Genomic DNA, 16,331 nt, shown 5'->3' on the forward strand with positions numbered 1-16,331 from the left:
AAAAAAAAAAAAAGACATGGTTTTACATAACTACCTCAATCGATCCCTTCCATACTGCTGCAGTGTTTCCAAAAGCAGACACAGGAAGGAGACACCTGGGGTCGTGGGAGTCTTGTGTCACCGGAGTGGTGGACACAGATTTGTTCTGTTTTGCTGCACAGAGCACAGAAGTACTTTTCATATATGTGGGAACTTTGCGGTCACATTTGAAAAAGAAAAGGAGAGTTGTGTTTTATGTGTTTTAATAGGGGCGATGACAGATGAGTATTGCTTGAATGTATTGATCATATTAATCTGGGCCCGCCGCATCCACTCTGCAGCCCACTACACATGTTCTGTTTACTGGATCACTGATTTTCCAGCTCTGGAGCTGTTCATTAGGGGCACATTTGCCTTTAAAGCTGCTCCTTTATTCACAGGAGATTCAGCAACGATTGGATACCAGGTTGTTTTTTTTTATTATTTTGATATGTCACATTTGTTTTCTTTCTCTGACATATCTTCAGTTCACATCAATTCTTATTTAGATCTAAATTGATGAAGTCAAATGTGTGTCTTGTCACTCGTCTTATGGAGGGAGAGGATTTATACAGACAAAGCAATTGTAGGATAAATGATAGGTAGAAGATTGCAATATGCTGGGACTGGCAACTGTGTCCTGTGTCGAATCTTATTTGTAAAATTTACTAAGAAAAACATACATTAAAAACACAGAGCTGTTTTAAACACTGCTTCTTTAAACACTAGAGGGAGACATTTCATTATTGCATGTACAGAGCAGCTGTACATTCAGTCCAATACATGTCTTCAGGACAAGTCAAGGCATTCTCGGATAATGTTTCTTTGAAGGATGACAAACTTTTTAAAGGTTGCTGGTCCAACTATATTCAGCTGTATCAATAAATATAGACTTTTGACAAGTGTAACCTCCTTTAAATACCAAAGAAATGGACAAATTAAAATAACTGATACAGTAATACTTAGAATAAAGAGAAGACATCAGTCTGTTTGGTCCTACATTGCACTGGCTCCCAGGGATGTCCATTGTGTCAGGTGTGTAACAGCAGTGTTTCCACCAATCAAAACACTTTTCCTGTTGAACCTGGTCATTACAAACGTCCCTGCCCGTCAGCAGGAGAGCATGTCAGCAAAATCAACCCAGCCGTTTGAGTCTCTGGCCGCAGACACAGTATTGATAGATGAGTGAAGGAGACTCTTGATGCTGTCGCTGGGCTGGAAATAAATAGTGAGCCGCACTGCAACAGGGGGTCGGATGGGTCACCGCAGTTACCTGCGAGGGATCTGGCACCTGAAGCGCACAGGAAAGAATAATGCATCTTTAATGCTGTTTAAATGAAAGCTGGTGGCTATGTGAACGTTTTCTCCCACGAATGTGCAATTACCTGTCACATTCTTTTGATTTTTGTCTCTCCTTTCTCTTCCTTTCTCTCGTCCTTTGCCTTTTCCTGCACAAAGAGCAAAAATTACCAACGAGCCTTTATTCTCTGAGCGGGAAATATTTATTCTTTTCAACAATCTCAGAACTGATAGTATAAGAGGACGCTCTTACCTTTCAACCTTCACCACTGGTTTCCTGATTCTGAGGAGAAAGAGTTCAATAAATTAGAAAAAAGGTGCAACATTAATGAAGACGCATTCTAAGTTTTGGCCAAACCAGTCTCCTAGAAGTTTATATGCTGCTAATTTTGGAAACCTGATCGCTGGATGATGCTCACTTGCTGTATGTTTGTTAGTGAAGGAATTTTAGAAAACACTGAGCTAAATGTGAAACACTTCAGGTTTTAGGTCAATGTTGACTTTTTCAATATCAGACCGAGATAACAGTCTTCCCCCAACTTCCCTAAAATTAATCTTGCTTCAGTTGCTGTGAGCGGATGTTGTATCGTCAGCGCAGTTATTATAGGAAAACAAATATGTTGTCGGTGAACTTCTAACTGATAAATTCGCTTTATAAATATAGAAACATAAATTCTACGAGACAGGGTTTGTAATTGCATACTTATCAATATTTTGTGTTAAAAAAAACTCTGACTCGTTTTCTTACCTACATTCACATGTCTGATGCTCCACAAACGTCATCTCAACATATTCTTGACCTGGCTCTGATGGCCTGATTTTCAACAGCTGGAGGATGAAATCAGTTAAAATGAACAACAGAAGCAGTGCACACAGCAAGGGATTACGCAGACGTTTGGCCGTCCCCCGTCTTACCTGCATGGTGACGTTGGTGGTGTGGGTGGGATGGCACTCCAGGTTCTCGTCCCCGCAGCAGCCAGCACACCTGACCAGGGGCACGCAGGAGGGGCTGTAGATGTGCTCCACCTCCGTTGGGTACTCCTGCACCACCTCCACCAGCTTCTCAATGGTCCGGCAGAAACTGCGACCCCACACTTCTTGAAACATCAACACTGTGAACGAAAGGAGGGGGCCGAGAGTTTGAAGGTGTAAACCAGCCAGCATGTTTCTAATGAGGAGTTTTTTAGAGAGCAGTGTAGGTGATCCAGAGGTGAATTTCTTTCCCAAAACACCCCTGGAGCAGATTTAAAAACTTCCTTGCATATGTAAAGCTGTTGATGGCACTCAACTGGACATGCTAGAAATATAAGCCGTCACTGGCATTCGGAAACCTAAAGCTGACCACGATACACCAGAGTGTATCCTGTTTTCATTTTGAAGAAGAAATGTTTGTATAATGTACAGTACGCTTTCCTGTGGGAGTACATGTGTGAAAGTGTCCCAGTTGCAGAGGGGGACCGTTGGGGGAGGAACAGAGACGACTATGGCCAAACACAGAAGGAAGAGAAAACAAACACTGGAAACATGGCCATGAACAGAACCCTGCTGGAGCTGGAACCGAGTTGCCCCGCAGGCACCTCTGGGACTGCGGTGACCCCCGGGGGTCACCAAATGGAGCCTGACACCACAACAGCTGTTTATAAAAGCAGACAGGCTGGGAGGAGACGGCTGGGGAAGCATCTACGGGCAGGGAGAGGAGGCCGTGAACTATAATGTTGTACAGGGACAGTTCACTGGCCAGTTACTGCTCCTCGACTTGATTGTGTGTCTTCTGCTTATCTGGCCTTTTCTGTTACACGTCCTCCTAATCCTCTCCGGCTGCAAGTTCTACATGTCTTCAGCAGCATTCGATTTGTTTCTCCTTTAATTTATAGTGATGCGAGGGAGGAAGTGGATATGAGGGGAGAAGGTCAGCGGTTGAGTAATCCCTGTTAGTCCGGGCATGCCCCGCTATTCTGCACATTCAGATCAAATTCACTGAACAGCATGAGATTCAAGAGCTTACTCATTTATGTTGCTCAACAGTGCATGACAGTAAACAATTCGAAGGAATACGATTCTGTTAAAAGGGATTTTGTCAGGAGTGGCATCCATCAGACCCTAGTTTCTAAAATGTAGTGCAGCAAAACATCTTGAGATTGTTTTGTTGAGTAAATCCACAGAAAATGAACAAAGTGTTTCCTGCACTGACAGAAGATTTGTCAAATAGAACAAGCAGAAGTTCTTACCTTCCATTGTGCCATTTATGCTTGACAAGGGCAGAGTCTGAAAAAGAGACAAACGGCGGCAACATTATTATTCATTCCTTTGTTTTTTTGCTGTGACTACATGCAAAAGAGACGTTTTCACTGTATTCAGTTAAATGTAAAAGTGTAAGACTGAAACAGGTAATTGCAAAAAAACCCAACATGTAGGCAGAACAATATAATCACATCTTTTACCCCTTGAACCCCAAAGTCTGCTGGTTCGTTTGAAAGGCATGTTGTCTTTCAAAATCGCCAAAATGATATCATTTATGGAACCAAAACTGTATTTAAAAAACAGAAAACGTGTGTAGCTCCATCAGGAAAAATAATCAAATGCAAGCTTAAAATCATGATAATCAAAATTACTTTATTCTGCATGTCAATCTTTTACCAGATTCTGGAAAATAACAACAAAAAAAGTTCTTCTCAGCACAACTGTGAAGCTTTTTGGCTGAACTGCAGGCTGTGCAGAGCCGATAGGAGGCATGCATGGAAACAAATAAAAATATAAGTAGGGAAAGAGTTATCATATGTTTACCCAGTATCAATAACACCTACTCATCTAACACCACTTGTACATATTGATTCCATTTTTTTTCTTGCAGTATAAATAATCAAAGAAATTAAACATTTGTATTTTATTTTTTCTATTTTACGATTTATGGCATTATAACTTATACCCTCACGTTAGACATCTTTTAGTTCTCTCTACTTCTAGCCATGTCCGTGCTGTTTCCATAGAGATGAAGGACTTTATATTGCGGCAGAAAATGAGCCCGCAGTGAGCAACAGGAGCAATAAAAACTGCTCCGGGTTCAGAGGGTTAATCGTGTAATTTATGTCCCCTGGTGGCGATGAGGGGGAACTACAGCGACATTAAGCGGACAATCGTACATTTTTACCACCCTGCGGTGAAGACAGCCTTTTGACAAGCAGCAGATCCAGTCCCTCGCATCTATCCTCTGTGTGCCCAGCTGTTTAGTTTCAAAACCTGTTTCCTGTGGTGTCATACTCGGCTCTCTATTTGTTTTCACATTGATGGCTTCCCCCTCCGTCTTGATTTTTTCCCATCATCCCATGATAAACAGAGTGAATTTCTCATTCGCCTGGGAAAACACAAAACCTCTGGTTGACTCCGTCTCAGGAAGGGAAATCTATGTTTGATAAAATACCCTCCGGCAGAAGCGCAGGACGGGCGGCAGACAACCTGCTTCCGCTATCTCGCCCCATCACCAGTGTTGGATTTCAGTTTTTCCTGTGACACATACCTGATCAGATTTATGGCGTGACGCTGTCTGTGTACACACTGATAGTGAGATAAGCCACGTTGGAACGAAAAAACTGTTACGTAATGGCAAACAGACTGACAAGGCCGTTCTCGAATGATGGCGGAAAAGACAACTGGTTTTTACACCATCTGTCCGTTGCTAAAATGCATCCTTTTCCTGTTATGAACCAAAATTAGTTTGAGGATGAGGATAGCATCTGCTACACTCAGCCATTTTTTTTCTCCCCCCTCTCCAAAGTATGCGATTTAAGAGGAATGTCCTGATTTAATGATGATGAAGCATTCAAGCTCACACAAACATTTCAGGGGTTCCTGTAAAGCCGGGACAAGTGTCAGGCAGGTCTTTGTATTTGGGACTGATCCGTCTTCTCTGCTGCGCTGTATGACAGACTTCATGGAAATCATAAATACACATGAGCCTCCACTTCAGATTCAGTCCTCCCTGCGTGAGGAACTGTTGAGGCATCGCCCTCTTTTTTTCAAAGCGGCCGATCATCTGGCCAAAACGTACAGCTGTTGCTCTGACAGCAGACCCGTTCTATAGAGTGGCGTTCACTGAACTGTGTCGGCTGCACAAAACCGCAGCAGGATATAAGCTCCACTTGCAGAATATTCTTTAAGCACAGCATGGGAAAGTCACAGTTCAGTTTAAGTTATTGTTAAAAGTCACTTCCACTCTCTGGGGCATTGATTATTTTTTATCCTCTATAGCAATGCCAGAATGATAAAATAAATCCTTTTCCAGTGTTAATTGGCATAAGATCTGCTCGCTCTCTGCTCGTCCGCGGGCGTTGATGTGGTTGTGCCGCTCCACATCACAAGGGCTTTTTGGCTCCGCTCTCACATGCTGTTCAGAATTTTGTGAGGTGGGGAGGATTTTCTGACCTTGGTCATGGGTTAAGACTTGACATGACGAAAAGAAAGCCCACGAGAAGCTGCCAGATTATAAAGGCCTGCATGAGGATCCTCACGTAGCCATTCCCCCCCTTCCTCCTGCACTTACAGTATTTTGTGGTGTGATTAATGGTTACTGGAGGTAATGTGGCTCATGTGGAAAAGGGGAACCGCATTACATCAATAAACGTCTATAAAGTTGACTAATAAATCCCGAAAGCAGGATCACAGTCTGAAGTAGTCCTCCATGTTGCTTTCACTTCATTCCCTCGTGACCTTTTGTCAGGGAGTTTTTATTTGTCCTCGGTGAGGGTCCAATATTGCAATGTGTCACTTTCATTTATTGTTTTCATAATGTGGGTGTTTAAACCTTTCACACTAACTGTGATTAAGGGCTGCGCAAATAAGCGGGCCTTGACCAGGCCATAAATTCATCTGCTCCTGGTTAATAACAGAATACCTCTTCTCTGTTTCCTGTGCATCATAACTTTCACTTGTGCACACATCTGGGGTTTTTTTTTGTGCAAAAAAACCTGCTGGACATTTATCAGCCAAAAAGCAGCCTTTTTACTAACACACACAAAACAAGGAAAACACATCACCCGTGCTTCTGGTTTTTGAGTTTTGTGGGGCTTGATATCATGGCCAGTCACATACAGAAAGTAGATTAAACATCTGTTGTCCTGATGGAGACTAGAGTTCTGGATTTCAAGAAAATTTTAGTCTGAAATTTGGCAACATGCAAAAACTAGCAGCAAAATAAGAGGTTGGATGGGTTGCAACTGATTCAGTAACAAATGCAGAAAGAAAAAACACATTGCCCATGTTCACCTTAAATAATAACTGATTGGATTAACAATTGGGATTAAGATTAAGGATTAAAAAGGAAGAAACAAAGACCTGAAACTACCAAATTTGTGAGTTAATTTGTGAATAAACTAATGATTTCCTAAATGAAAAGCATCGAATAATCCGTATTTTTTACTTGTAAATTGGGAACATAATGGGCTGTAATGTTTCTCCTGACCTTTACCGTAGCTGTCCGTTAGCATTTTGTGTGTTTTATCTTTTTAGTTGGTGTGTCAGACAACTTGCGTAGAGAAGCCTTTCTCATTGCATAACAGGGTGGATATGTAACCCACCCTTCTCCGGTCTTTTCAGGTCTTAACATCTGGTTCTTTGAGACTTTGTGTAACGTAGCACTGTGCAGTTTGACCGGACTGGGTTGCAGAGTGAGGGGCAGCTAGCTGGAGCATGTGAGTGCAGATTAAAACATCTGCAGCAGCTGCAGCGGACATAAAACGATGGCATTTCCATGCGTTTGATGGCAAATCCACTCTAGAAAGCTCGTCTCCCGCTGGCTCAAAGTTTACGCTGCGCTCTGGGTCAGATCAGAGGACCTGTTGCGTCTCTGGGCTCCTGCCGTCAGGCCGCAGAGGCCCCAAGCCTCATTACTCTCTGGTCCCAAACAGCTGAACTGCGTCATCTTTAACCTCCTTGCTTATTCCATCTGTCAGAGGAAGGGCAGCGTGCGTAGGGAGCAAAAACTCAAACATGAAGCATAATGGTCAAAAGATTTTTCAACTCTTGAGGGTCAAGCGGGGGAGGAGGTGACGGGCAACTCAACAGCAGGTACCGTGGCCACTTGCCAAGAAAGAGCTGGACACCAGCCAGCACAGTCCACAGTGTAGTTTATGTAGAAGAAGAAGAAAAAGACGAGAAGACTAAAGAGACAAAGTCAAGTACTGCAAATCAAATGCAGAGATTTCTTTGCCATTTTAGGATAATTAGAAAGGACAACTTGACTTGGGTGGCTGAAATAGAAATGCAGAACTGGAATAAGTCATCTAGGTTTGTCTTCTCCAGCGGATTGCAAAACAATGACAGTAAGGGTGAGGCACGGCTTGTTTCCCAGCAATTTGAAATGCAAGCTGTCTGAAGAAATCCATAAATCATGATTCAACACTTTGATTTCAATCCAGGATATAAAAGCCTAAAATTTTAACTAATGACCAAGATCACCAACAAGGTTTTCATAAATATTGCAGAGATTTCTTGAGGGAGTTAGTCACTGATGCTGGGCGTATTGGACCGTACCTCTCATGGCTGACAATACAAAGTGCTTTAATTTATACTGTTCAAAATAGAGCCAAGGCACAGAAAGAAGTGAGTTTCATAACATGTTTGTATTTTCATCACTGTAATTTCTACTCATCAAAGTCAACAGCATCCTACAGTTACCGAGTTGATGCGTTTGAGCTGAAAAGCAGCAACACCCTGCGAGAGCTTTGCCATATTTGGTTGCAATGCTGAGTCAGTGACCTGCACAGAGAGAGGGAAGCAGTGGAGGGTTGTGTATTTTTCTTCAAATCTATATGAATAACAGTGAGACATTAAAACCACAAACATCTAATTATCAGTGGGAACACATGGCTGTAGTAGTCCTCCAACCAGGCATCTTAATCCACAACGCTTTCACATTAATCACTTCAGTCAAGTAGGGTCACTTGGCTGACTTAGTCTTGCAATATAAGGCATCAAGTAAAAGTGGACTGAGTTTGGGAAAGTCCCTGCTTTAGTCTCTGGCAAATAATAATCCAAGCTAGGCTGGAAATCATGCCATGAGTTCACGTAAACAGGCCACAGATGAGATGCGGGGTTGTGGTTTGATTATCCGACTCGATAGGCTGTTGCACTGACATTCTGAGAAAGCAAAGTTGGAATATTTCCCAGCCGTAATCCAGGCCATTGAAGCACCTGCATCTTCTAACTCATAGTAAACACAGAAGCCAGGCAGAGACGACTGTATCCTGGATTTAGTCTGACTGAAGTTTGACTGTGAACACGAGACCACACAGACGGGAAAGCACTAAAGCAGAACGAGTGAATACAAACACGCGGAGAGCTCGACAAGTGAGGAGCGCGGCACATCCTTTATTACGACCCAGATTCCACATCATCAACACCATGACCGCAACATTAATTCTTCAGGCCTCTCATGTGGCCCCCGAAGGGTCGCCGTATCTATTCTCCAGCACTACAAAGAGAAGCCGGGTTCTGTTTTGTATACACGAGGCAGGTGAACCTACAACGACAGAGGTGCCATTACAGGACTGACAGTATCCAGCTGGGTCTCCGGGGTGGTCAGGTCAGGGCCTGTGATCACAGGCCGCTGCCAAAACACCAACAAACCTCATCAGAGCATGTGGTAAATGTGTCACAGCCGTCTCTCCAGTAACGTGGGTGAATGGAGCCTTTGAAATGCAGATTTATTCCACACATTAGGACGCACTCGCAGCTGATTCAAATCCATAAAGTAGCACAAATAAACACGCATGATTTTGGAAGAAATACAAACAAACAATCAAGTTTACAGGCGTGCTTTCTCGCTGAGAGGTAGACGAGGAGCTCAACACCAATTTCACATCTGTGCAATAAATATGCAGCAGCTGGTCGTGCACTGATTGGAAACTCGAATATTGAACGTGCAGCTATTTACTGAAGTCAAGCGAGAGCGATGGTGTCTGAAACCAGATTTAAAGAGTTGTGTGAAGGTTCAAAACGTTGTGATGTGTTCTAGTTTGGACAAAACCAGGACAGTGACTCCTCTGCGTGCCAGATCAACAGGGTGCATTTACTTCCTGAAACCATGGTTACCTGGCAACTATGGTGAAAACAGGACTTTCAGAAATCACTGCACTCAGCTAAAAAAACTGTAGAACCCACGAAAAACAAAAACTTTGTTTTTTTTGTGCAGATTACAGGCGAACTTTATGCCACTTGTTGTGCGAACATATGCTAACAATCTCCTCGCTCTGATTTATTCAACGCATGGAAAGTGATTCTCTCATCCAGCGCTCTGCAAAATACCAAATAAGTGTAGATTTAAAACTGCTCTTCTTCAAAGAGTCAATTTATTCAAGATAAATATAATTCTTTAATTTAACTTAAAAAAAAATTTTTAAATAGTAACTTTGGTCGCATTGAAAACAATCCTGTTTTCTTGGTCAAGTGATGGGGGAGAGGTAAAGGTCCATATAACTTCTGATTTAGATAAACACAATTTCCTCAGTATAAATCCATTAATGCATGCACAAATGTCTCCCCAAAGACACACAAGCACACCGTCCACACACACACACACACACACACACACACACACACACACACACACACACGACACAGGTCTTGAGATAAGGCTGACCGGTGGTAATTGTGGTCTCTATTACAGTAAATGCTGTTCTGTAAACCACAGTAAATTACATCCAGATGGGAGATTAAAGCTTGCTGGGTAGATGGCTGCCCCGAGCACCACCGCTCCTCCTCCTCCTCCTCCTCCTCCTCCTCTGCAGGAGGAAGGAGAAATCCATATTTCCTGATTGCGATTGCGACTCTCCCCTGGGCCGGGGCATTACAACTGGAGAGAAATACCACAACAACCGGGACTTTACAACTACAGAGAAATACCACAACAACGCAGAACAGGAGCCCCCCCTCCCTCGTCGGTCAGCAGGTCACTACAACTGCCTCACATGCAGACACCTGAACTGGAATCATGTGCCGAAGACAGATGTAAGGCGGGACTCGACTCTTTAATGTTCAAGCGTCCATAAACCGAGCCGCACCTTCGATTCTGAGAGACATTTCGGACACCTCCTGCTCACGAAACTCCATTAAAACAACTGGAAATGTGATGTCAAACCACTTGACTAAACATGAACCCCAGTGAAAAAAACATGAACACAAACACAGTCACACGTGTGTTGTACAGATGGCCAGTCTCAAGTATTGTTTTGCTGCTGGTGATGATGTAAAGGAAACACCTGCGTAACGTCACGTCCTCACAGACACAAATGCAGAAGTTGAGGTTCACCGCCTTCTTTTCTTTTTCTTTTTTTTGCTCGCTCTGAGACACGAGGAACATGCTTTACTGGTGAAGTGATGAGTCTGACTGTCTGGAAAAGTCTAATGAGTTGGAGGCAAGAGGTTTTTTTTTAAAAAAAATTTCCAATATCTAATTTCAATGCTTTCATTCCGGTAAAATTCAGCCTTTAAAAACAGATTGCATTATTTCTAACCAATGAGGCTTATAATCTTTCTCCTTGAATGATCTTCTTAAAATTATTTAGATGACGAGCTGAATTCAGAGTCGTGCAGCTGTGTGCCTCCATCACTCCAGAGCTTCTCCCTGCTGACTAATCCCAGTCAGGTTCGGCTCTGTTGATGCAAGATTTCACCTGCATTTTCGCACTCATGCACACAATGGCTGTGACAATAAAGGAGAGGCATTGTACAGAGAGCATTCCTAAGGTTTTGATGCAACTTGGGCAACGTTGTCAAATGGGCAGGAGGCAACAGGTAGTGTAGATTTTGGCAAAGCCCTTAGAGCAGGATCTGAGCAGCGATATTCACACTGCGGCGGCTTAAACACAGAAACACACACAGGCTGTGGACACAATATGTAGTTTATATAAAGCGGAAGTACACATGGCAGTGAATAAGAGGAATGGAGCCTCAAAGAACGTGTGCAAAATACCTGGTTATCAGTTACATCATATTGTCCAGTGGAAAGCTTTGGTTCGAGGGTGACCAAGAGGCCACTATTGTTCAGAAGGGAAACCCAGGTGCTTCCACTCTCAGCCAAAGGCCAGGCTGCATAAATCCGAGCAGGTCAAGAGAACGAACCGCTGTACATGTCAACACAGTCGGGACTACATGGATTCTATCAGCTGCTGTATTGATTTATGAGAAATCCCAATTTACGATTTAATGAAAACTGTATTTACTGTAATGCTGTGGTGCATGATTTGTATGCTCAGCAGTCCTCACAGCACCATATTTACTCTAACACTGTTTCTAAATTCAACTAGCTAACAGCTAACTTATAGTACACCAATGGTTCTCAACATGGGGGTTTGGGAGCCCCAGAGGAGGTAGTGGGAGGTGGGTGCAGCCAAGTTACAGCAACTATTGTTTAACAGCTCTGGCAGTGAACCTTTGCTGGATGTCTCTCTTCCATCATGTCTCCTGTCTGTATGTTACCCCATCGCCACCCAATGTGTTAAAACAATCAATAGGGCAGTGAGGTGATTAGCAGAGTAGAGCCAGTCTTCTTTACTGTGACTTGGCCATTCTATCTTTTTTTTTTTTTTAAAAAACACTGGGGGCAACCATTCTTCTATTTAACTTGCAGCGACCTACTGATACGACGCCGCTGTAGGTAGACACGGCTTCACCGCGCTCACATGCATCGAACTACGCTGTTAATCCCTCGCAGTCCGGCAGGAACATTAAAAAGTTAACCCCACCCTCGTCTTGGCCGCTCCGCAGCAGACATGAGTGACCGCATGAGTCACAGGGCTGCTGACAGCAACTCCAGCTGTGACAGTTATGAGAAATAACCATTATTACATATTTAAGGGAAGAGAATCCCTATAAAACAGCGTTCCCAACCACTTGGCCAAAGTCCACGTTCTCCACATTGGTGAGCCAGTCTGAGGGTTTCAAGTAGCTGGACTAGAAAAGAGCTCATGTTTGAGTGTTGTTGGTGAGGTGTTTGGTTTAAGTTGTTTGCAGTAAAAACCGAACAAATCTTTTAATACGAAGCGGCTACTGTGGAGATAAAGAAGCCTCAGGGTTTAGATCCTCCCAGGCTGTATGTGATCTGACAGATTGGATGTTGAATCTCAGGACTGTGCTGTTTACATTTGCCATCACTCTTCGGGGCAGCAGGGGGCATTTAACCTGCTACATGTTGAGGGCCCTGGATTTTGTCACTCCTGTTTTGACTAAGCAGGCCATGAGCTGATTATGAGGATTAGAGGAAATGTGGTGATCCCATGCCTCTCCCACTCACTCTCAACTTAGCAACAGCTGCAAAGTCTCCGGTTTGAGAATCTGGTGGAGGTTTTTTTTTTTTTTTCCCCCCCCGACCCTGAGAGACCGGCTGCAGCACTCCTATATGTGGCCTTGCATCCTGATTCAATAGGCGGCAGCAGCAGTGTGTGAAGTGTGACAGCGGCTGTGAATGGACAGTAAAGGAACGGTCGGGTTTTTCATTAAACAGGAGCGCAATCGGAGATAACTGCCAGGCTGCAGCCACCTCGGGAGGGGAAATCAGAGACTGAATAGGTTCAAGAGCCTGGAGCATTAGGTGGCACAACTCCCGCTGTCCAATGGCACATCCTCTTACAAGTATTTCTGGCACAACACAGGCCTTTGAATGAGACCTCACTCCAGTTTCAACTTTGCCCTGTCCTGGCAGATTTTCATTAAGAGACTAAAAGGTAATGCCAGGCAACAGAGAACAGACCAGCTTTGTACTGATCCACTGTTGCCTGACAGTGATATGACTGGCCCTGAAATTAAGTCTCATTTGATTTCTGCACGCATACACCGGATCCTCTTCGTCAGTGTCATTCCTGACACTGCCAGTACCCATTAAACATGCAGATTTAGCCTCTGTTAGGACAAAGCAAGACAGGTGCAGATGAAAAGACACTGTCAACATGTTCCCTCTGCTCTGGCAAAGTTTGGCTAAAAACACAGACATTACCATTCAGATGTTTATTGAAGATTCCACATTTAGAGAATGTCTCACCAACATGGCAATCAGAATGTTTCCTTTGTGGAAATGTAAACTGTGAAAAAAAGAGAGCTGGCCATACTAGAGTGGGAACAATCCATGTCTGCGAAACTTGCTTTTAAACTATGATGCGGCTGTAATTATGAGCTTAGTGCGGTTGGCCAAATATAACAGTGAGTCACTTTGCATCATGTGCTCCACAGGGAGAGTGATGCAGTTTGTCACGTTCCATCTTATGAATGAACCGAGCTGGATGGCGCTCATTCAAAGCGCTATGAAAGATTCAAAGCGCAGTGGGTCGTTAGCGCTTCGATTCTGTGTTGCAGGCACATTATTTAACATCATGTCAACAGAAAATGAACCAATCTGCTTTGTGTGGATAGTAGGCAAATCCAGCATCTTAACCTAAGTCTTATTTTGCATTGGCACAACAGCCCGCACCCTGAGTTTCTGTGCGTAAAAGTGTCCTACCTGAGCAGGTGAGAGCAGCAGATAAAGCGCCACCACAGTCTCGATGACAAAACCGACTTTCATTTCGTGTTCTCTGCGCACGGAGAAGGGATGATGGCTCCAGATGCACTAAATCCTCAACAAAAAAAATCCAAAAAAAAGTCCCCCAAACTTCTTAAAAAAGGAAAAAGATGCTGACCGGGAATTTCCAAGTCATCTGCCCCCGTTTTTTCTTCAGTAATGCTGAGACTGTGCGGAGTCACGTAGCTCCGCCGCCGCCGCGTGTAACCTGATGAAGTAGATTGTGCTTACTAATGAATAAGGCCCCGGAGGCGAAGTGGAGGTGGTGAGGCAATCAAATAATACTGGTAAAGAGGTTGTTTTCTGTTTGTTTTAAATATTCACATTCACTTCTAAAAAGTCTGAGCACAATGCGTAAAACAGTCTGCAGGGTGAAGGAGGTGCAGCCACTTTTGACAATTCAGTGTTAAAAAAAAAAAAAAAAAAAAGTAAGAAAGCAGCGTGTTCAGTCCAAAGTCTTCAAGTGAGGATCCGTTTGCATGAAGCTGCACCGACAGTCTTCAGTCCTGCTCTGAGCTCCACACGGCAGAAAGAACCACTTGCGTCTAATTGCCCCACTACCTTTTCACAAGCTGACCATTTAAATCTCCTCCCCTTCTCTGTCTTCCTCTCTGCTCCGCTGCTCCTTTCTTCTCAGAACTCAAGTGATGAGACTTTACAGCCCCTCTGAGCTGCTGTATTTGATGGTAATTTATGTGATGCTGTAAATGCTTATCATAGCGCTGGTGACACTGCTGCTGATGCTTTATTTGTGAGTCCCAGACTATACACCACAGGTGATTTACACAGCGGAGTATACACAAAGCTGCCGAGAGACGTCTTCTGAGTACTTCTGTGAGAGCTATTCAGGCAAGGTAAACATTTAGAGATCTTCTTCACTGCTGACATGCGTGGTATACTCATTGCTGGCCCAGGGGAGCGCAGAGATTTTCCTCTGAGGCTTTAGTATTTAGTCAAGTTTGCAGAGACAGAAAGGAAGATTCCATTACTGTTGACACATAGGTTTAGTCTTCAGTGTGGGACTTCTATGTTTGCAGAAACCCTGGAACGAAAGGATTCCTTGTGGGCTTCCACACATTCCTTCGACAGTGCTGAATAGCTGCACTGCCTCTTGCTATTGAACAGACCACACTCAGGAGTGTGGTGTGTCTAAACATCTCAGACACTCCAACACCCCCGCCCCATTACCAGATTTGCCAGAGCATCAGTAAGTGCAAACAATCAGACATGATGAAAGACATTTCCTCTAATTACGCTGGGCGATATCACAGTTGTCTTCTCCTAAATTGTATCTCTTCACGGCGATGATGGATGATCTCTGAAAATCAGGGAGCGGACAGAATAGAAGCAAAGCAAACTGATTCTTCAGGGAGCTGGACTCCACAATTATTTTTGTTTTAGTCCTGCTCTGCTGCTACTCTATGTGCTGCTATTGTCTGGATAGTGCACTTTTTTTATAATAATATTCATCGTCTTTTTCTGACTGTCTAATTATCCGTCTTATTGTTGCAATTTTGCAAGTGCAGATAAACCAAAGATGGCCCAGAAGCAGTTTCTCCCTCTTAAGTTGTGAAATTGATACCTCCACTTTTAGAAAAAGGCTTATGTAACGCTATAATTATATGGTGCAAGTGAGTTTCATGTTTTGTTTCAAAGATATTTTTAATAGAAGCGCTAAAGACCATTGCCTCTCCTCCCTGCTGCAGCAGCCGCACAGACTCTGTTCGCCCATAGGACAGACACAGACTCTCACCAGCGTCTCGCCATCTGCTCAGCAATCCGTCTGTGTTTTTAAAGGTGCGCCATCTGATAGGACCTAATAAGATCACTCAAATTGTTAGCACTATAAATACATGCTGATAAGACAAGCTAACCTGGTTGGAGTGATAATGCGGGCTCCTCCGGGCGAGACCAATCTCTCTGCTGTCAGATCGTGAAGCAACCTTGAGGCCCTCACTGCTTTTGCTAAGACCACAAAGCTCGATCAACACGCCTCGTTCTGTGTCAAACAATGTGTTTGAACAGGAAAAAGTGTCGTTCCTACTGAGATTTAAACATGTATTCTGAAGGGGATCCGTTTAAATGATGCCTCTTTAATGAAGTCAGGTTTTAAAAAGAGGGAGGCTTCTGTTTCACACTGTGCAGACAGATGGGCTCGTTATGATCAAGGATTTAAAAAATAAAAAGGATTCGTTCATGAATATAAAAACAGTAGTAACACAGAAACACAGAGACCAAAATGTCAGCTCCCCTCTAATTGGGTTTTGCGATGAGGCTTTTTGACTGAGGGAGGGTCAGCCGGTCGAACAAATAAGACCCTTCTAGTCTCTTGATGTCGTGAGGACCAAATAGGTGGCTCTCAGTGAGCTGTAGTGCAAAGGTAAGTAACATTTCCCTTTTGCTGTTGACCCCTCATTTTCCCAGATTGCAGAGCAAAAGGTAAACAGATGAACAACATTAATGATGTCCA

General features: G+C 43.6%; 1 protein-coding gene across 1 annotated transcript; it reads right to left on the reverse strand.

Annotated features, from left to right (window-relative positions):
• Positions 1-452: 452 nt before the first annotated feature.
• pgfb (placental growth factor b) lies at positions 453-14,356 on the reverse strand. Its single transcript, XM_008283273.1, has 7 exons — positions 13,802-14,356; positions 3,546-3,582; positions 2,233-2,429; positions 2,066-2,145; positions 1,571-1,600; positions 1,404-1,466; positions 453-1,309 (listed from the first exon to the last, which is right to left on the reverse strand). The coding sequence occupies exons 1-7, from the start codon at positions 13,862-13,864 to the stop codon at positions 1,288-1,290; spliced, it is 492 nt and encodes a 163-aa protein (XP_008281495.1). The 5' UTR covers positions 13,865-14,356; the 3' UTR covers positions 453-1,287.
• Between the last annotated feature and the right edge of the window lie 1,975 nt (positions 14,357-16,331).

Source organism: Stegastes partitus, unplaced genomic scaffold, assembly GCF_000690725.1.
Source record: "Stegastes partitus isolate 25-593 unplaced genomic scaffold, Stegastes_partitus-1.0.2 Scaffold8, whole genome shotgun sequence".
Lineage (NCBI taxonomy): Eukaryota > Metazoa > Chordata > Actinopteri > Pomacentridae > Stegastes > Stegastes partitus.